The 17363-nt window shown below is 51.7% G+C and overlaps 1 protein-coding gene across 4 annotated transcripts in view; it reads left to right on the top strand.

Moving 5' to 3' along the window:
- Positions 1-524: 524 nt before the first annotated feature.
- POLE (DNA polymerase epsilon, catalytic subunit) overlaps positions 525-17363 on the top strand; it is a 33709-nt gene continuing 16870 nt past the window's right edge. Inside the window, exons 1-23 of one of the 4 annotated variants that reach the window (XM_064392754.1) lie at positions 525-916; positions 1370-1450; positions 1529-1573; positions 1712-1804; positions 2336-2490; positions 5502-5643; positions 5934-6014; positions 6262-6369; positions 6768-6878; positions 7148-7233; positions 7867-7986; positions 8731-8863; positions 9465-9578; positions 10340-10552; positions 11236-11343; positions 12016-12144; positions 12951-13053; positions 13129-13275; positions 13854-13999; positions 14769-14917; positions 15282-15374; positions 16049-16193; positions 16676-16833. In XM_064392754.1, the coding sequence (XP_064248824.1) occupies positions 686-916; positions 1370-1450; positions 1529-1573; positions 1712-1804; positions 2336-2490; positions 5502-5643; positions 5934-6014; positions 6262-6369; positions 6768-6878; positions 7148-7233; positions 7867-7986; positions 8731-8863; positions 9465-9578; positions 10340-10552; positions 11236-11343; positions 12016-12144; positions 12951-13053; positions 13129-13275; positions 13854-13999; positions 14769-14917; positions 15282-15374; positions 16049-16193; positions 16676-16833 (2891 nt within the window). In that variant the 5' untranslated portion in view covers positions 525-685. Of the gene's footprint in view, positions 917-1369; positions 1451-1528; positions 1574-1711; positions 1805-2335; positions 2491-5501; positions 5644-5933; positions 6015-6261; positions 6370-6767; positions 6879-7147; positions 7234-7866; positions 7987-8730; positions 8864-9464; positions 9579-10339; positions 10553-11235; positions 11344-12015; positions 12145-12950; positions 13054-13128; positions 13276-13853; positions 14000-14768; positions 14918-15281; positions 15375-16048; positions 16194-16675; positions 16834-17363 lie in introns of those variants that run through there. The other 3 variants (XM_064392753.1, XM_064392755.1, XM_064392756.1) reach the window with 3 other exon arrangements.

Below are 17363 nucleotides of genomic sequence, written 5' to 3'. Positions count from 1 at the left end.
TGGTGGTTAACCTTTTGTTAGATACCACTTAGGACTCACTCTGGGACCTGTGCTTAGCTTCGCGGCTGCCTGAATCCACAACGGAGAAAGCAGCAGCCTCATCCTGGCTCTGGGCAGGACCCGGCTCCGGGCCTCCAGCAGCCGGGCAGGGGACTCCGCCGCGGGGCCGCGCTCCTCGCCGCGGGGCCGCGCTCCTCGCCGCGGGGCCGCGCTCCCCAGCCGCGGGGCCGCGCTCCCCAGCCGCGGGGCCGCGCTCCCCAGCCGCGGGGCCGCGCTCCCCAGCCGCGGGGCCGCGCTCCCCAGCCGCGGGGCCGCGCTCCCCAGCCGCGGGGCCGCGCTCCCCAGCCGCGGGGCCGCGCTCCCCAGCCGCGGGGCCGCGCTCCCCAGCCGCGGGGCCGCGCTCCCCAGCCGCGGGGCCGCGCTCCCCAGCCGCGGGGCCGCGCTCCCCAGCCGCGGGGCCGCGCTCCCGCAGCAGCTCCGCTCCGCCCAGGTCGCCGCGGGGCGGGGCGAGGGGGGAGAGCTCCGCCTGTCATTGGTGGAATGCGCCCGCGGGGGAGGCGGGGCCGCGTTCCGATTGGTGCTCTCGTCGCGGGGCGCGGTAAGGGAGTTCGCTCTCGCGAGACTCGGACGCAGCGCGGGAAATTTTTCCCGCGGCGGCGCTGAGGCGCGGCCCGGGCCGGCCGCGATGGGGCTGCGGGACGGCGCCGAGCCCGAGCCAGCGCGGCGGGGGCGGCGGCCGGGCGGGCCCCGGGAGCCGGCGGACGGCGCCGGGTCCGGGCGTGACGATGCCCCCGCGCTGTCTGCACTCAAGCGCCTGGAGCGGGCACAGCTCACGGACCGGTTGGACGCGCTGTTCGGCTTCGAGCGGCCCGCAGAGCCCGGTGAGCGGACAGGCTGGCTCATCAACATGCACCCGGTACGGGCCGGCGCGGTGGGAGGCGAGCTGGCAGCAGACGAGGCACGGGGAGTCCCGTTGGGAGACCCCCGATTGGGCCTGGGGAGGGGTTTCCCACAGAAACACCCCAGCCGCAGCAGGGATGGGAGTCCCGCGGAGTTATGGCCGCTGGGACGGGGGCAGGGCCCTATGGGGAGACCCCGATACAGCCCAGGGTGGGGGGGGAGTGTCCCACGGAGATACCCCTGGGGACACCCATGGTAGGGGCCGAGCGAGGCGGTTCCGACAGACAGACTCCGGCCGTGTTCGGGGGAGGAGACTCGGTGTCCCTGCGGGGCCTCCCATATTTCCCCGGCGCTACCGGGAGGGAAGTCCCGCACGGAGACTTCCGGTAAGCCCCGGGGGAAAGTCCCGTGCTGGGTCCCGGGGTAGTCTCATGGAGGGACCTTGTTGAGTCTTGGTGTGCATGGGCAGACGGAGGTGCTGGATGAGGACCGGCAGTCAGTCAGCGCAGTGGACTACTACTTCATCCAGGAGGATGGGAGCCGCTTCAAGGTGGGTGCCAGGGGGGACTGAGTGGATACAGTGTCCCGGGAGAGAACCTGTCACCATTGCCTGTCTGCTCCTTCCTAGGTGGCCCTACCCTACAAGCCCTACTTCTACATTGCCACCCAGAAGGTGAGGAGGGGCAGGGCTGAGCTCCCTAGGAAAGGAGAGAGCATCTTGGGGAGCTCAAGACCTCCTGGGCAGCCTGCTTTGGGATGATCTCCTCCCAAGGACAGAGATGCACTGCTCAACCCCAGGATCTCTTGACAGGGCTGTGAGCGGGAAGTGTCCTCCTTCCTCTCCAAGAAGTTCCAAGGAAAGATTGCAAAGCTGGAAACTGTCCCCAAAGAGGACTTGGACCTGGTCTGTATTCCTCTGTGGTTTTTTTTGGACCTTGCGCAGGTCTAGTGATGTAGGAAGGGATGAGCAGGGAGAGAAAGCAGCATGCTTGACTTAAGTCTCCTGGTGCTGTGGCATCTCAGAAATGGGTTTACTATGGTTAATTGCTTATCAGCAGTAGTTACGTTTCCCTCCTTGAACATATAGGTTGTTTCAGACAATGTGTTCAGGACATTAATTTTTAGAATTAAAGTGGTTGGAGGAAGAAGGGTGCTGAAGCGGGGGGGGGTGTTGCTCATGCTCAACCCATTCTTCTTTTTCCCTGGGTAAATCCCACTTGTGGGTGCATGCACAAGCAGCAGGGCTGGCTGGGCTGTTGCTGTGCTGCTCTCGTGCTCTTGACACACCCTCCAGAATCTCTTTTCAGTGCTTTACTGTCCCACCCAACATAATCTCTTTTTTGGCCAATCCTTCCACCTGCATGGGTCTTGTTTTCCTTCCACCCCTCTCTCATGGTACCCATCCCTGAGCTGCCATTCTCCTGCTGCTTTGCAGCCAAACCACTTGGTAGGCCTGAAGAGGAACTACATCAAGCTGTCCTTCAACACGGTGGAGGACTTGTTGAAGGTGCGGAAGGAGATCTCTCCCGCTGTGCGGAAAAACAGGGAGCGAGACCAGGCGAGTGATGTCTACACGACCATGCTGTCGAGGTGGGAGCTCCCCCCAGGGGATTCAGTCAGTCTCTCGTGTTAATAATTCATAGAACCATAGAGTAGTTTGGGTTGGAAGGGACGTCTAAAGGCCATCTAGTCCAACTCACCTACAATGAGCAGGGACACCTACCTCTAGACCGGGTTGCCAGTGCTGGGACAGCACTTCTACAGAATCACAGACTGGTTTCGGCTACAGGGATCTTAAAGATAATCTCATCCACCCTCCTGTCAAGGGACACCTTCCACTAAACCAGATTGCTCCAAGCCCTATCCAGCCTGGCCTTGAACACTTCCAGGGATGGGGCAGCCACAGCTTCTCTGGGAAATCTGTGCCAGTGCCTCACCACCCACTTAATAATTAGACCCTCTTGATTGTTTCCCAGCTCTCCTCAGAGTTGTTATCTTGTCTGGGTATGACTTCTGCTATGCCTTTCTGCCACCTATCTTCAGGGCAGTTCTTCCAGCTATGTGCTGCACATTAAGAGGCCTCAGAGCTGATGGGATGGGCTGTGGTGGTATCTCTGGTTGCCTGACAAATAGTTTGCCTGTTCCCTGTGAAAGGGTCTAGAGAGGCAATGGGCAACCTTACTTCTAGTTGTAATCAAGACAGAAATAACCCAACATTTTATATTTCTCTCCTGTCCCTGACTCTTGCTGCCAGTGTCACCAGTGCCAGTGGGTGTCCCTGGTAGACTGACACCAGGGGAGGGACTATGCTAGATCCCTTGTTTACAAGAAGAGATGGGCTGGTGGGAGATTTGGTGGTTGAAGGCTGTTTAGGGCACAGTGATCATGAAATTATAGAGTTCTCAATATTTGGTGAAATAAGAAGGAGCATCAATAAAATTTTCACAATGGACTTCTGGAGTGCAGACTTTGGCCTATTTAGGAGACTTACTCAGAGAGTTCCTTGGGAAGCAGGAGTCCAGGAGGGGTGGGTGTGCCTTAAAACGGAGATCTTGAGGGCACAGAACAGACTGTCCCTGTGCACTGAAAGATGAGTCAACAAGGCAAATGTTCAGCCTGGATGGGCAAGGAGGTTTAGAAGGAACTTGGAATAAAAAGAGCATGTATCCTCTTTGGAAGGAGGGTCTGGTATCTCAGGAAACATTTAAGGGGATTGCTAGGGCATGTAGGAAAAAATTAGAGAGGCCAAACCTCAGTTATAACTTAATTGGGCAACTTTTGTGAAGGATGATAAAAAATGTCTTTACAAATATATTAATGGCAAAAGGAAGGGTAAGACCAGCCTTGGTTCTCCACTAGATGTGGGAGGGAATTTAGTGACTGCAGATGGGGAGAAGGTGAAGGTCTTTAAAGCCTTCTTTGCCTCAGTCTTTAGTGAGAAGATGGCTGGTTCTCAGGACAACTGTCCTCCTGGGTTGGTAGATGGTGTGAGGGAGCAGAATGGGCCCCCTGTTATCCACGAGGAAGCAGTCAGAGAACTGCTGAGCTGCTTGGATGTTCATAAATCCATGGGACCAGATGGAATCCACCCCAGGGTGATGAGGGAGCTGGCAGATGAGCTTGCCAAGCCGCTCTCCATCATTTACCAGCAGTCCTGGCTCACTGGGGAGGTTCCAGATGACCAGAAGCTGCCCAATGTGATGCCCATTCACAAGGGTGGGGAGGAGGATCCTGGTGATTATAGGCCAGTTAGTCTAACCTTGGTACCTGGTAAGGTAATGGAACAGTTTACATTGAGTGTCATCACCCAGCACTTCCAGCATGGCCAGGGTATCAGACCCAGCCAGCAGGGGTTTAGGAGGGGTAGGTCATGTTTGACCAACCTGGTCTCCTTCTATGACCAGGTCACCCTGCTGGTGGATGCAGGACAGGCTGTGGATGTGTCTATTTGGACTCCAGCAAGGCCTTTGGCACTGTCTCCCACAGCACACTCCTGGAAAAGCTGCAGCCCAGGGCTGGGACAGGAGCACTCTGTGCTGGGTTCAGAACTGGCTGCATGGCCGGCCCAGAGAGTGCTGGTGAGCGCTGCTGCATCCAGCTGGCAGCCAGGCACCAGTGCTGTCCCTCAGGGCTCTGTGCTGGGGCCAGCTCGGTTCAATATTTTTATTGAGCACATGGATAAGGGGATTGAGTCTTTCATTAGTAAATCTGCAGTCAGCACTAAGCTGGGAGCGTGTGTGCATCAGTTGGAAGGTAGGAGGGCTCTGCAGGGAGACCTGGAACTGTTGGAGGGATGGGCAGAGCCCAATAAGATGAAGTTTAACAAGTCCAAGTGCCAAGTCCTGCATTTTGGTCACAATAACCCCCTGCAACATTCTAGGCTGGGGATGGTGTGGCTGGACAGTGCTCAGGTGGAAAGGGACCTGGGGGCACTGGCACACAGTCGGCTGGACATGAGCCAGCAGTGTGCCCTGGTGGCCAAGAAGGCCAATGGCTCCTGGCCTGTGTCAGGAATAGTGTGGCCAGCAGAACTAGGGAGGTCATTCTTCCCCTGTATGTGGCACTGGTGAGGGCACACCTCGAGTGCTGTGCCCAGTTCTGGCCCCTCAGTTTGGGAAGGACCTTGGGACACTTGAGCACATCCAGAGGGGGCAACGAGGCTGGAGAGGGGCTGGGAACACAAACCCTGAGAGGAACCACTGAGGGAGCTGGGGATGTTCGGCCTGGAGAAATGAAGACTCAGAGGTGACCTTATCACACTCTACAGCTCCCTGAAAGGTGATTGTAGTCAGGTGGGGTTGGTCTCTTTCTCCAGGCAACAGCTGACAGAACAAGAGGACACAGTCTCAAGGGAAATTTAGGTTGGATGTTAGGAAAAAGTTTTTTACTGGAAGAGTGATAAAGTACTATAATCATCTGCCCAGGGAGGTGGTGGAGTCACCACCCCTGGATGTGTTTAAAACAAGATTGGATGTGACACTCAGTGCCAGGGTTTAGTTGAGGTGTTAGGGCTGGGTTAGACTCGATCTTAAAGGTCTCTTCCAACCTTGTGATTCTGTGTGACACATGGGTAAAGCAGCTGCTTCCCTCTGCTCTTGCAGTGCTCTGAGTGGGGCCAGTCTAAGCACAGATGAGGAAGGAGTGTCAAAAAAAACTGCCAACCAGATGGACAACATTGTGGATATGCGGGAATATGATGTGCCTTACCACGTTCGCCTTTCCATCGACCTGAAGATCCATGTGGTGAGCTTTGCTTTCCCAGTCACACTCCTGAAGCGCACAAAAGTTTTCTTCTCTCCAACACCTTTACAGAAGTATTGGACAATGAGTTCATGTCTGGAGCTCAGTTTTGTTCTGCTGAGCTTCATATTTAATGGCACACAGAAAAGCTACCTGACTAATGCTTGGCAATAGTTCGAACTTCTCTTCTGGGCTGCCTGTGATTGCCGCAGTTCCATCCCCAGCAGCTGGACGGAGTGACGTGGGGATGTGGCCCCTGCCATAAGGCACTACCCACCCTCCTTTCTCCACAGGCTCACTGGTACAACGTGCGATACCGGGGCAACACCTACCCACCTGAAATCACCCATCGAGATGACCTTGTGGAGAGGCCGGTGAGCACTGGGCAGGTGTTCTTTGTGTGCACGTTCCGCCCCAATGGACTGGTGTCTGATGCGCTGCCAGTGTAAAACCGTGGTGGCAGGGGATACACTGGGCTTGGGTAGTGATTTTTAGGTTGATAAAGCACTAAATTAATGGGGATGCTCTGGTTCCCTTACTGGACCAACACTGGGTTTTATAAATCCAAACACCCTTTCAGTCAGCTCTGGAATATTTTCTAATGGATTTGGTCCTGCCCAGGATCCTGTTGTTCTTGCCTTTGATATTGAAACAACCAAACTGCCTTTGAAGTTTCCTGATGCAGACACAGACCAGATCATGATGATCTCCTACATGATTGATGGGCAGGTAAGGATACTAGGATAGTTTCCTTCAGGCTTGGGCAGCAAAGCTGGGAAGCAGCCCAGCATTCCCCTCTAATCCTGCTGTCTCCAGGCTTGCCATGCTGCCAGCTGCATGATGTGTGGCTGTGGGAATGGCATTGATGTCTGGGTGATGTTACATGGAACCCAGCCCAGGTTGTTGGTGCTTCTCTGCAGGACCAAGGCAACTCTGGTGTCCTGTGTTGTCTCTCCTTGGCCTCCTTTTCTGGTGGTCAATGATGCTTCAATGGATGACTCCCAAAATGTAGTTCCCCCTTAAGAGAAGCTCTAGCTTTCAAGAGAAAAGCATCCTGTTGTTTCGGCAGTATTTTTGAGTTGTCTGTGACTTCAGTCCTCCTCACTGCCTCCTTGTTACCTCCTCAGGGCTACCTGATCACAAACAGGGAGATTGTCTCAGAGGACATTGAAGACTTTGAGTTTACTCCCAAGCCGGAGTATGAGGGTCCATTTTGTGTCTTTAACGAACCAGATGAGGTAAGTCAGTTCTGTTCTGCAGAGTTTTACCTGCCTGGAGCTTTGCTTGGCCAGAGAGCTCATTCCCTGGCAAGACTGCCTCCCCAGAGAACCCAGTAAGTCCAGCAGGGCTGTTTGTGCTTTTGTTTCTTGGGAATAAGGGTGAGAGAGATCAGGTTTGGGCTAGGTGCAGAGGAAAGAGGAAGGGTGGGACAAACTGTGGTATCCACCCCCTGCCTGTGAAGGAGATGAAGTTCCTTAAACTACACATCTTTTCTGTTTCATCTCAGGCTCATTTAATCCGGAGATGGTTTGAACATGTCCAGGAGACCAAACCCACCATCATTGTCACATACAATGGAGACTTCTTTGACTGGTAAGATCAGGGATTATGACTAAACTGGCAAGGTGTCCCCTGAGCTAGAGGGCAAGGTCAGGTTCCATCCTCAACATCCTTCCATAGCTCAGATAGTGTGAAGAAGCCATGTGGCCACATGCAGAGCAGCCATGTCCTGCACCTCACCAAATCCTGTGGTCATTGGCTTGGCAGTAGGCCTTTCCACTTGCCAGAGCTGCTTTTAAACCCTTGGTAGTGTGGGAATGTCAGTGTATGGATGAACTCAGTCATGGGAGAGCAAGGAAAGGGTCAAAAGAGACCCAGAAAACATTGGAAGAATTGCGCAGATGAGGCTGGGGAAGCAGGAGGAGAGGGACTACACCCCTCTGCTGTCAGATGCAGGATACAAGCAAGCAGGTTTGCCTCTTGAACCACAAAATGGGTTGAGTTGGAAGAGACTTTAAAAATCGTCTTGTTCCAACCCCACTGCTATGACCAGACACACCTCCCACTAGACCAGGTTGTTTCAAGTCCTACCTGGAAGTCTATACACAGATAAATCACCAGAAGAAATCATTAGGTAGTTTGTAAAAAAGCGATTATGGAACCATTGTTGGAGATGCAGGAAAATGGCTGTTCTGCTCCTTCTCTTCATGCTGCCTCTTTCCTCAGGCCCTTTGTGGAAGCAAGAGCAGCAGCTCATGGAATTAATATGTATCAGGAAATTGGGTTTCAGAAGGACAGCCAGGGAGAGTACAAAGCATCCCAGTGCATCCACATGGACTGTTTGAGGTACTGAATGCTGCCCCTCTACAATATAGCTGTGTCTTTATCTCTTCAGTTCAGATAAAATACCTATGTTTGTATTTCAATACTGTTCTCACGTTCTGTCTGTTGGAAGCTTTGTGTGTCACCTTTTCAGCTGTGTAATAATCCATTCCTGTGTTGTCTTCTTCCCCTTGATGTGCTGAATTCCAAAGGAGCTGCCAAGTCTTCCCCTGAAGGGTTCCCAGACTGCTCTTGCCCTGCAGCCTTGGGTGTTTGATTGCTGATTTGGGAGGACAGAGAAAGGGAGAGGGAGTGGGTTAAGATTTGGCCATTGGAGCAGGGAAAGGGACTATAGCCTCACCTACCAGCCTCCTGACATAGAGAGAAGAGGAGAGGACATATGGGAGAGACAGAACTTTAGGGTTTTATGTCAGTTTTCCCACCTGGAGCAGTCTGGGCTCTGGAGCACAGCTGGATGTTCTTGAAGGTGGGGTCTTCTTCAGTGGTGAAATACTTATCTTGAATCCACTGAGGAAGCTGGAAGATGGAAATTGAGCAGTGGTGGGGAGATGGACAGTGGGGGTTGTTCTTATTGGGCTAGCTAAAGTTAGATAGCCTTGTCCAACTGCATCTACTCTTCTTGGATGCTGGGCTGTCCTTGGTGAGAGATCCCCATGGTAGTCAAGGTCCCCTTCACAGTCTTGACCCTGTTTTGAAGGTCAGGCCTTGTTTCTCTGCACAAACTGATGTTTTCCTGATTCTGTCCAGGTGGGTGAAGAGAGACAGTTACCTCCCAGTGGGAAGTCACAACCTGAAAGCAGCAGCTAAAGCAAAACTGGGTTACGATCCGGTGGAGCTGGACCCTGAGGAGATGTGCCGGATGGCCACAGAGGAGCCTCAGGTATTCTCTCCCTCTGCTCTATGGGAAAACAAGCCTTGAGCAGCTGCACTATAACTGAGACTGTAAGTTAGAGTGGATTTTGAGAAATTAACTGAATCTGCCTCCCCAGACTTCCCATGCCTTAGAGCTCCCATCGAGAAGGAACAGGATTGCCCTGAAGTGGTTCTGGTCCTGGCATTGCACTGTGCATTCTCTGTATTTATTTACATTACTGTGGGATGAAAAGCACCACTGAAATCAGAAACACCATGAAGAACCTGCTGAGGGAATAGGAGAGGGTTAGTGCTCCAGGTGTCATAGGCAAGAGGTTCTGCTGAGCCCTGTAGCAGCTTCCTGAGACCCAAACTGGGTGGATTCTGCGCCTTCAGTTCATCTTCCCCATTCCTTCTCAGTTAGAGCTGACATGTTACTGTTTGATTAGTGCTAAAGCAGGATGCTTCAGATGCAAACACATTATTTACAACCTAGGCTGTGGAGAAATATGCCTTCTCCTTCTTCTTGCTGATAGGAGAATGTCCAGGAGGACGCAATGGAAGATCATTGTCATTGAACCACTATCACATGGGATTGGGATTAATTTACTTCTCTTGTTTCTTGACAGACCTTGGCCACCTACTCAGTGTCTGATGCCGTTGCTACTTACTACATGTATATGAAGTATGTGCATCCCTTCATTTTCGCCTTGTGTACTATCATTCCCATGGAGCCTGATGAGGTGAGTGCTTTCCCAAAATTATGATCTCTTTTCTGGGTGAAGTACCATGATTCCCACGCTGCAGGGATGCACTGGCTACAGATCTGATTCCTACTGCCTAGATAGTCTGCATGTGTGGCAGGGAGGAAGGGAGGGTGGATTTAGAGGCTGCTCCTTTCTCCAACAACCGTGGGGTATTTGGTGACAGGTTTCTATAAGAAGACACCTGACATTTGGCAGTGCAGGGCTGGAGCTAGAAAGCTAGAAAATATGGCTGATGCTCCATGTTCAGCCAATTTCACTTCTCAATGAACTTGTCAGTTCAACTTGGCTGTTGTCAGCTGTAGGGACGATGATGAGGAAGCTGTCAAGCATGTAGAAGATGTCAGTCTGTTCCCACCTGGTTGAGCTGACAAAGGCATTTGATGGAGTGGTGCTGCAGATGTGTCACCAGCTGAAGCTATCCAGCTTGTTGTGTGACAATCCAATCTTGCCAGTGCTAGGACAGCACTTCTACAGAATCACAGACTGGTTTTAGTTGGAAAGGATCTTAAAGATAACTCATCCACTCTCCTGTCAATGGCAGGGACACCGTCCACTAGACCAGATTGCTCCAAGCCCTGTCCAGCCTGGCCTTGGACACTTCCAGGGATGAGGCAGCCACAGCTTCTCTGGGAAATCTGTGACAGTCCAGTGCCTCACCACACTCACAGGGAAGTTCCTCCTGGTATTTAAATCTACTATTTTTGAATTTGAATCCAGATTTGGTTTCTCATGCACAGGTGTTAAGAAAAGGATCTGGGACACTGTGTGAGGCACTGCTTATGGTTCAGGCCTACCATGCCAACATCATCTTCCCCAACAAGCAGGAGCAGGAATTCAACAAACTTACAGAAGATGGACATGTGCTGGACTCAGAGACCTATGTGGGAGGCCACGTGGAAGCACTGGAATCTGGAGTCTTCCGCAGTGACATTCCCTGCCGCTTCAAAATGGTAATTGGCCAGCAGCCAGCCCCTGTCCTCATGGAGTAGTGTGGTGGGGAGAGATATTTCCACTGTTGTTGGCATCTCCAGTGTATCCCTGCTGGGCTTCTAGGGCAGTATCTAGAATCACAGAAATCAGTAAGCTTGGAAAAGCCCTTTAATGCTGACAAGTCCAACTGTTAACCCAACATTGGCAAGGCCACCACTGTCCCCAGGTACCACATCTGCATGTCTTCTGAACACTTTCAGGGATAGTGATTTCACCACTGACCTCAACAGCCACGTTCCAATGCTTGGCAACCTCCACCTGAAGCTGGGCTGGGATGGGGTGGGAGGAGATCTTAAGTGGCCATCTGTGCTTCAGTGGGAGAGCAAGCAATCCAGAGCTTGTTGACAGCAGGGGATGGTGGTGAAGTAGGGTTTTGGGTTTGTTTTTCAGCCAGTGTTTCTTGGAAGTTATGCGTCTGTTACTTGGGTTCCTGTCCTCTCTCAAACTGAGCTGCTTTTGAACCCTTCCTGAGGGCTTTTTAACTGTTTCTGCTACCTCCATCACCTCCCCCAGTGCATCAGCATGTCCCTTACAGCTTAGAAGTCCCCAAGCGAAGCAGGGACAGGGATATGGGGCATAAGCTGCTGGCCTGCAGCCAGGGACAACTGCCTACGGCCTCACTGCCATCTCCATGTCCCTGTAGAATCCTGCTGCCTTTGACTTCCTGGTGCAGCATGTGGAGAAGACCCTGCAGCATGCCATAGAGGAAGAGGAGGGTCTTCCCTTGGATCAGGTCACCAACTTCCAGGAGGTACAGTACCCACAGCACATCTGAGCTGGGCAGGAAACTGGGACTGCAGCTCTAAAATGCTTGTTTGGGTTTGGTTTATGCCCTACAGAGAGAGACTTAAGAAGCCCATTTAGAGGCTGAGTCCTGCAGCCCAGCCTGGGGATCAGGATCTCTGCCTCATCTGAGGAATGCAGTTCCTGCTTTTCCCTTCGTGGGTTCAAAGCAAAGCTGTGAGAGAGCTGGGAAGGAATTTAGGGGAGAAGGCAAACCCCCTCAGATATCCCAAATGCTCTTGTTCTTCTTGTTCCCCAATTCTTATCAGCTACAAAAGTGCAGATTGCCCCTCTCCAAATCCAAGTCTGGAGTATCTTGGAGGGCAGCACTAGACTGGGGACCTCTGGTCTTTGCTGTTGTCTCCATTAACCCATTTGCACTGAAAAGGTCTTCAATCAAGTCATATTTAGGAAGCAGCTGCTTCCACTTCCCAGGCATTCCTACAGAGTAGTTTATCCTGGACATCAAAATCAAAACCTAAAGCACCAGTGGTTGAGGAGACCCTGATCTGCTCCTTTGGTCCTTTAGATCCATCCCCAGAGCCTGTGGCGAGTGTGCCTGTGAAGAAGAACCAAATTCAAAAAGTATTTGATTCATTTGATTCCTGCCCTAGTTTCACTTCTCTTTATCTCACCACAGGTTTGTGATGAAATCAAGGCCAAACTGAATTCCCTGAAGGATGTTCCCAACAGAATTGAGTGTCCTCTTATCTATCATCTGGATGTGGGGGCCATGTACCCCAACATCATTCTGACCAACAGGTTGCAGGTGGGTAACATCAGTCTTGTCTCTCCTGATCTAACTTCCAGATGACCTTGATGGTCCCTCTGGATCCCCTTGAAAGCAAGGGCTGAACTCTTTGCACAGGGTAGAGGAAGCAGGTGAGGCTGGGTGTGAAATTTGGTCAAGCTGCCATGGAGTTGTAGAATCACAGAATTATTAAAAGCCCTCTGAGACCATTGAGTCCAACCACTCTGCCAGCATTGCCAAAGCCACCACTAACCCATGTCCCCAAGTGGCACATTCACATGGCTTTTAAATACTTTGAGGAGAATGACACTCTGAGTAGCCTGTGCCACTGTCTGATCACCCTTTCAGTGAAGGATTTTTCCCTAATGTCCAACCTAAACATTTTCTGGTACAGCCTGAGGCTGTTTCCTCTCCTGTTCCCTGGGAGCAGGACCTGACCCCCACCTGGCTCCATCCTCCTGTCAGGAAGTTGTAGGAGCAAGAATGTCCTCCCTAAGCCTACTTTTCTCCAGGCTGAGCCCCCAGCTTCCTCGGCTCCTCCCCCCCAGACTTGTGCTCCAGCCCCTTCTCTAGCTCTGTTGTCCTTCTCTGGATGGCTAGGTCTTCAGAGACTCAGCTGCAGCTTTAGCTACAACTCTTCCCAGAAACCCAGCTGTTGTTTTGAGGAGCGTGTGCTCCTGAAAGGCTCTGGAAAAGGAAACTCACTGAGTACTATCTCTGATGTTCACACCTGTGCTCTCTTGCCACTCAGCACATGTTCTAGCATGAGTTGTCATTTGGGGATCTGTCCCCTCTAACACCTGTGTGTCTGTTACTGCATCCAGCCCTCTGCCATGGTGGATGAGGCCACATGTGCTGCCTGTGACTTCAACAAGCCAGGTGCCAACTGTCAGCGCCGGATGACGTGGCAGTGGAGAGGAGAGTTCAGTAAGTACAGTCCATAGAGATGGAGCCAAATTCCTGCTTCTCTTCTGAGAGACTGATCACTGCCCTTCTCTGCAGTGCCTGCCAGCCGCAGTGAGTACCACCGCATCCAGCAGCAGCTGGAGTCAGAGAAATTCCCTCCCTTGTTCCCTGATGGACCACCCCGTGCCTTCCATGAGCTCTCCCAGGAAGAACAAGCCAAGTATGAGAAAAAGCGCCTAGCAGGTAAAAAAATGAATCAAGGTCATCATCCTGGCAGTGTTTTGCAACCTGGACTGTGAGCAGTATTCAGCAGTAGTAACCCCTCCTAGGGCTGTAGGGTAAGACTGCTCTCAGAACTTATCCAGGATCCCAACAGACTCATGCGTGCTTCCTACAAGGAGCCAGGCACTGGTACTTCTGTCAGTGTTTCCCTTTCTCCTGGAGGGACATGGATTTGCGCTGAAATATGAATGGCTTAATTTTTTGTCAGGCTGCTAAATAAAGCCAGTTAATGAAAGAGAAATATCACATTATCCTATCACCTGGAGGGAATCTGTCCAGTAGAACCACCCAACTGGCTGGGGGCAGAGCCTGGGTTTGTAGGTGGGCCATATGATTAGTTTGTTTTCCCCATGGCCCTTCACCTCCATAAAGAGATGCTGCATCTTTCCATACTGGGATCTTCCTCTCCCTTTGCAGCAGGACTGTCCTCCACTCAGCCATGCCTTATGCTTAGCTGCCTCCCTATCCCTACTCTGCTCATCCCTCTGTAGCAGGGCAGCTATCCCTGACAACTTCCCTCTGCCTCCTCCCTTGACCAGATTACTGCCGCAAGGCATACAAGAAGATCCATGTCACCAAGGTGGAGGAGCGAGTCACCACCATCTGCCAACGAGAAAACTCTTTCTATGTGGACACGGTGCGAGCATTCCGGGACCGCCGATATGAGTTCAAAGGGCTGCACAAGGTACCAAGCTTGGGTGCTGCTCAAATTGTCTTGCCAAGCCTGGGATGCCTTGCTGAAAACCTCAAAGGATTACCCTGTTGACTTCCCACTGATAGAGGGCAGCGTTGTATTAGTTATTGGGAAGAAAATCTTCCCTGTGAGGGAGGTAAGGCGCTGCCACAGGTTGACCATAGAAGCTGTGGCTGGCCCATCCCCTCAAGTGTCCAAAGCCAGTTGGGTTAGGTGGGACTTAAAGCAATCTGGCCTAGTAAAAAGGTGTTCCTGTCCAAGGCAAGGAGTGGGATGAGATGAGCTTTAAGGTCCCTTCCAGCCCAAAGTATTCTAGGAGGCTCAGGGCCTCTATGTCTGGCAGAGTTAATTAAAGGACCTGTTGCTATGCAGTTCCTCCCAGCTGCCTCTTTTGCCATGATTCCCAGGGCTGACAGAGAGGCTTTTCCTACACTGGTGGTTCTACTGTTAGCCAGGCATGATGGATTGCATCAGGCAGTGGGTTGAATTCTTCCCTGCATGCATATGGTGCAGCACAGCTGGTGCTGCTTGAATCCCGATCAGTGATGGGAGATGCAGGTCTCAGCTGACAAGTGACAAAGTGCCTCTGGCCAACCCATCCTGTGCTGCAAAAGAAAATGGGATGTTTGACTCATGCTGCTGATCTTTGGCAAAGATATTCCTGTTAAGCTGCAATGCTGTACTGGGACTGAGTGGAAACCAGTTGGGTGCCACCAGCAGTGATATATGGAATTGTCCTGACTCTGTCCTCGGCATACAGGTGTGGAAGAAGAAGCTGTCTGCAGCAGTGGAGACAGGAGATGCCTCTGAAGTGAAACGCTGCAAGAACATGGAGATCCTCTATGACTCCCTTCAGCTGGCCCACAAGTGCATCCTCAACTCCTTCTATGGATATGTCATGCGGAAAGGGTAAGTCTTCCCTGAGCCATCCAGGATCCTCTAGAGAGGACTCTTGGAAACCAGGATTGTCCTGCTGAGGTAGTTGCTTCCTGAAGCACCAAGATGAGAGTGGGTCCTACCTGTAACAGTCTTCTCTTGCCTCTACCCACTACTCCTCATCCTGGAGACTCTTACCAGACATTAAATGATGGGAATCTTGTCAGTTAGTGGGTTTTCAGCTTTTCTGGAGCATCATAAGTAGAGAATTTCATAGGAAAACAATTCCCAGTGTCCTGTTTCTTGCCCTTCTTCCCCTAGAGATCCTCCTGCCCTTCCATAGCTGGGTTTTGGAGGGGGCATGTAATGGTTTTAACTGTGACTCCTCTGCTCACAGAGCTCGTTGGTACTCCATGGAAATGGCTGGCATTGTCTGCTTCACAGGGGCAAATATCATCACCCAGGCCAGAGAGCTGATCGAGCAGATTGGGTGAGTGTGTTCTGAACTGAAGAAGGTCCGTCTGCATCTAGGACAGATGTGGGAGCATGTTAAACACTCAAGTTTTCAGCGAGATGTAACACATTTCCTGTGAGGAAGCAGGGCTGGGAAAGCTGGGGCTTTTCATCCTGGAGAAAAGAAGGCTCCAGGGAGACCTTAGGGTCTCTTTCAGTGCTTAAAGAGACTCCAAGAAAGATGCAGACAGATTTTGGGCAACAGCTAGAAGTAGTGGGACAAGAGGCAGTGGTTTCCCACTGCCAGAGGGCAGGGTTAGATGGAATATTGGGAAGAAATTCTCTGCACAAGTTGCCCGGAGAAGCTGTGGCTGCCCCTGGGTCCCTGGAAGTGTTTCAAGGCCAGGCTGGACAGGGCTTGGAGTAACCTGGTCTAGGGGAAGTTGTCCCTTCACATGACACAGAGTTGTTGGAATGTGATGAGCTTTAAGGTCCCTTCCAACCTCAAGTGATCTGTGATTCTCTTATTCTATGCACATTCAGATTCCTGACACTGCTGTTGCATTTGAGGGTTTGCTTTGCAGAAGGGAACAGAGTGGATGGAACAGGCTGCTGCTGTCGTAATTGGAGACACAGAACTGATCCTCACCTCTCATCCACTCTGCTCCTGACAGTGGCCTTCCTTCTTTTCTTCCTTCCTTTCTTCCCTAGGAGACCTCTAGAGCTGGATACCGATGGGATTTGGTGTGTCCTTCCCAACAGCTTCCCAGAGAACTTTGTTATCAAGTCAACCAATATCAAGAAGCCAAAAGTAACCATCTCTTACCCAGGTGCCATGCTGAACATCCTGGTGAAGGTGAGTCTGGCACCTGTCCAGGCCAGCTCTGCAGCCTGGGAAAAGGAGATGGAGAGCTAATGAGTTGGGAGAGCCCCTTTTCCATCTCTAGTCCCTATGTAATGAGTGACATGTTGGGGGTGATGGCCCTGGAGAGCATCTGACTGTAGAAAGAGGCTCAATGTCCTCCATGAGAGAGGGTGATCTGTAAGAGGCCAGGTTAGGTGCATGTTTACTTGTGCTCTTAGGGAGTCCAGCACAAGGTCTAAACCTATCTTCTGCTTACTCCAGGCTCCATAAGAGAAGAAAACATCATTTTAGGGTCCAAAGCCTTTTTCTTCTCAAGAGGCAGGAAAGGTGCTTTGACTTTTGAGTCCTAACTTGTGCTGTAGCTCCCAGAGGGGTGCTCAGGTGTCCCTTTGGGCAGGGTGTGTCCCAGGGGCATGCCCTGGTATGACCTGACAGCTGTAGATTGAAACTGTTCTCCTGGGGCTGTGCCACAGGAAGGCTTCACAAATGACCAGTACCAGGAACTGCAGGATCCAGCCTCACTCACCTACGTCACACGCTCAGAGAACAGCATCTTTTTTGAAGTGGATGGTCCATACCTAGCCATGATACTTCCAGCCTCCAAAGAGGAGGGCAAGAAGCTGAAGAAAAGGTGAGATTTCAAAGCTTGAAATATTGTCTCTTTTCCTGAGCTGAAAGACTAAGGATCTCATTGCCTTTGTACATGTGGGGCATGTTGGTCCTTGCCTCCAGAGCCAGCAGCATTTGACTAACTGGCTTTAAATGACAAGTTTCTTACATCAGATCATTGAACCCAGCTACTGTGGTAGTAAATTTTAGCAGATAACAGCAAAATGACGTTTCTCCAGCCTAGTGACCAGACATCTGCCTGTTTGGCTCTGAGGTGTGCAGGAGAACATTGACTTTCCTTCTGAGGATTTCTAATACTGCTTGTATTCAATCTAATCTGCTTTAACTCAGCAGTTCCTGCCTTCCTATCTTTCAAGTGTTCACAGACTTCCAGTAACTCTTCTCCTACGTATTTCCCCTTCCCTTTCCATCTGTAAGTAGGACTGGTTCTGCCACTACTGTCACATTATAGGATAGTTGTACCCAAACTTGACTGATTTCTCAATGACCACCTCCTAACCAAGAATGTGAGCTAGAGCAGTAGCATCCATC

Source organism: Passer domesticus, chromosome 17, assembly GCF_036417665.1.
Source record: "Passer domesticus isolate bPasDom1 chromosome 17, bPasDom1.hap1, whole genome shotgun sequence".
In the NCBI taxonomy this organism is placed as follows: domain Eukaryota; kingdom Metazoa; phylum Chordata; class Aves; order Passeriformes; family Passeridae; genus Passer; species Passer domesticus.
Note: the sequence above shows the minus strand (reverse complement) of the source record. Positions and strands in the feature narration are given on the sequence as shown.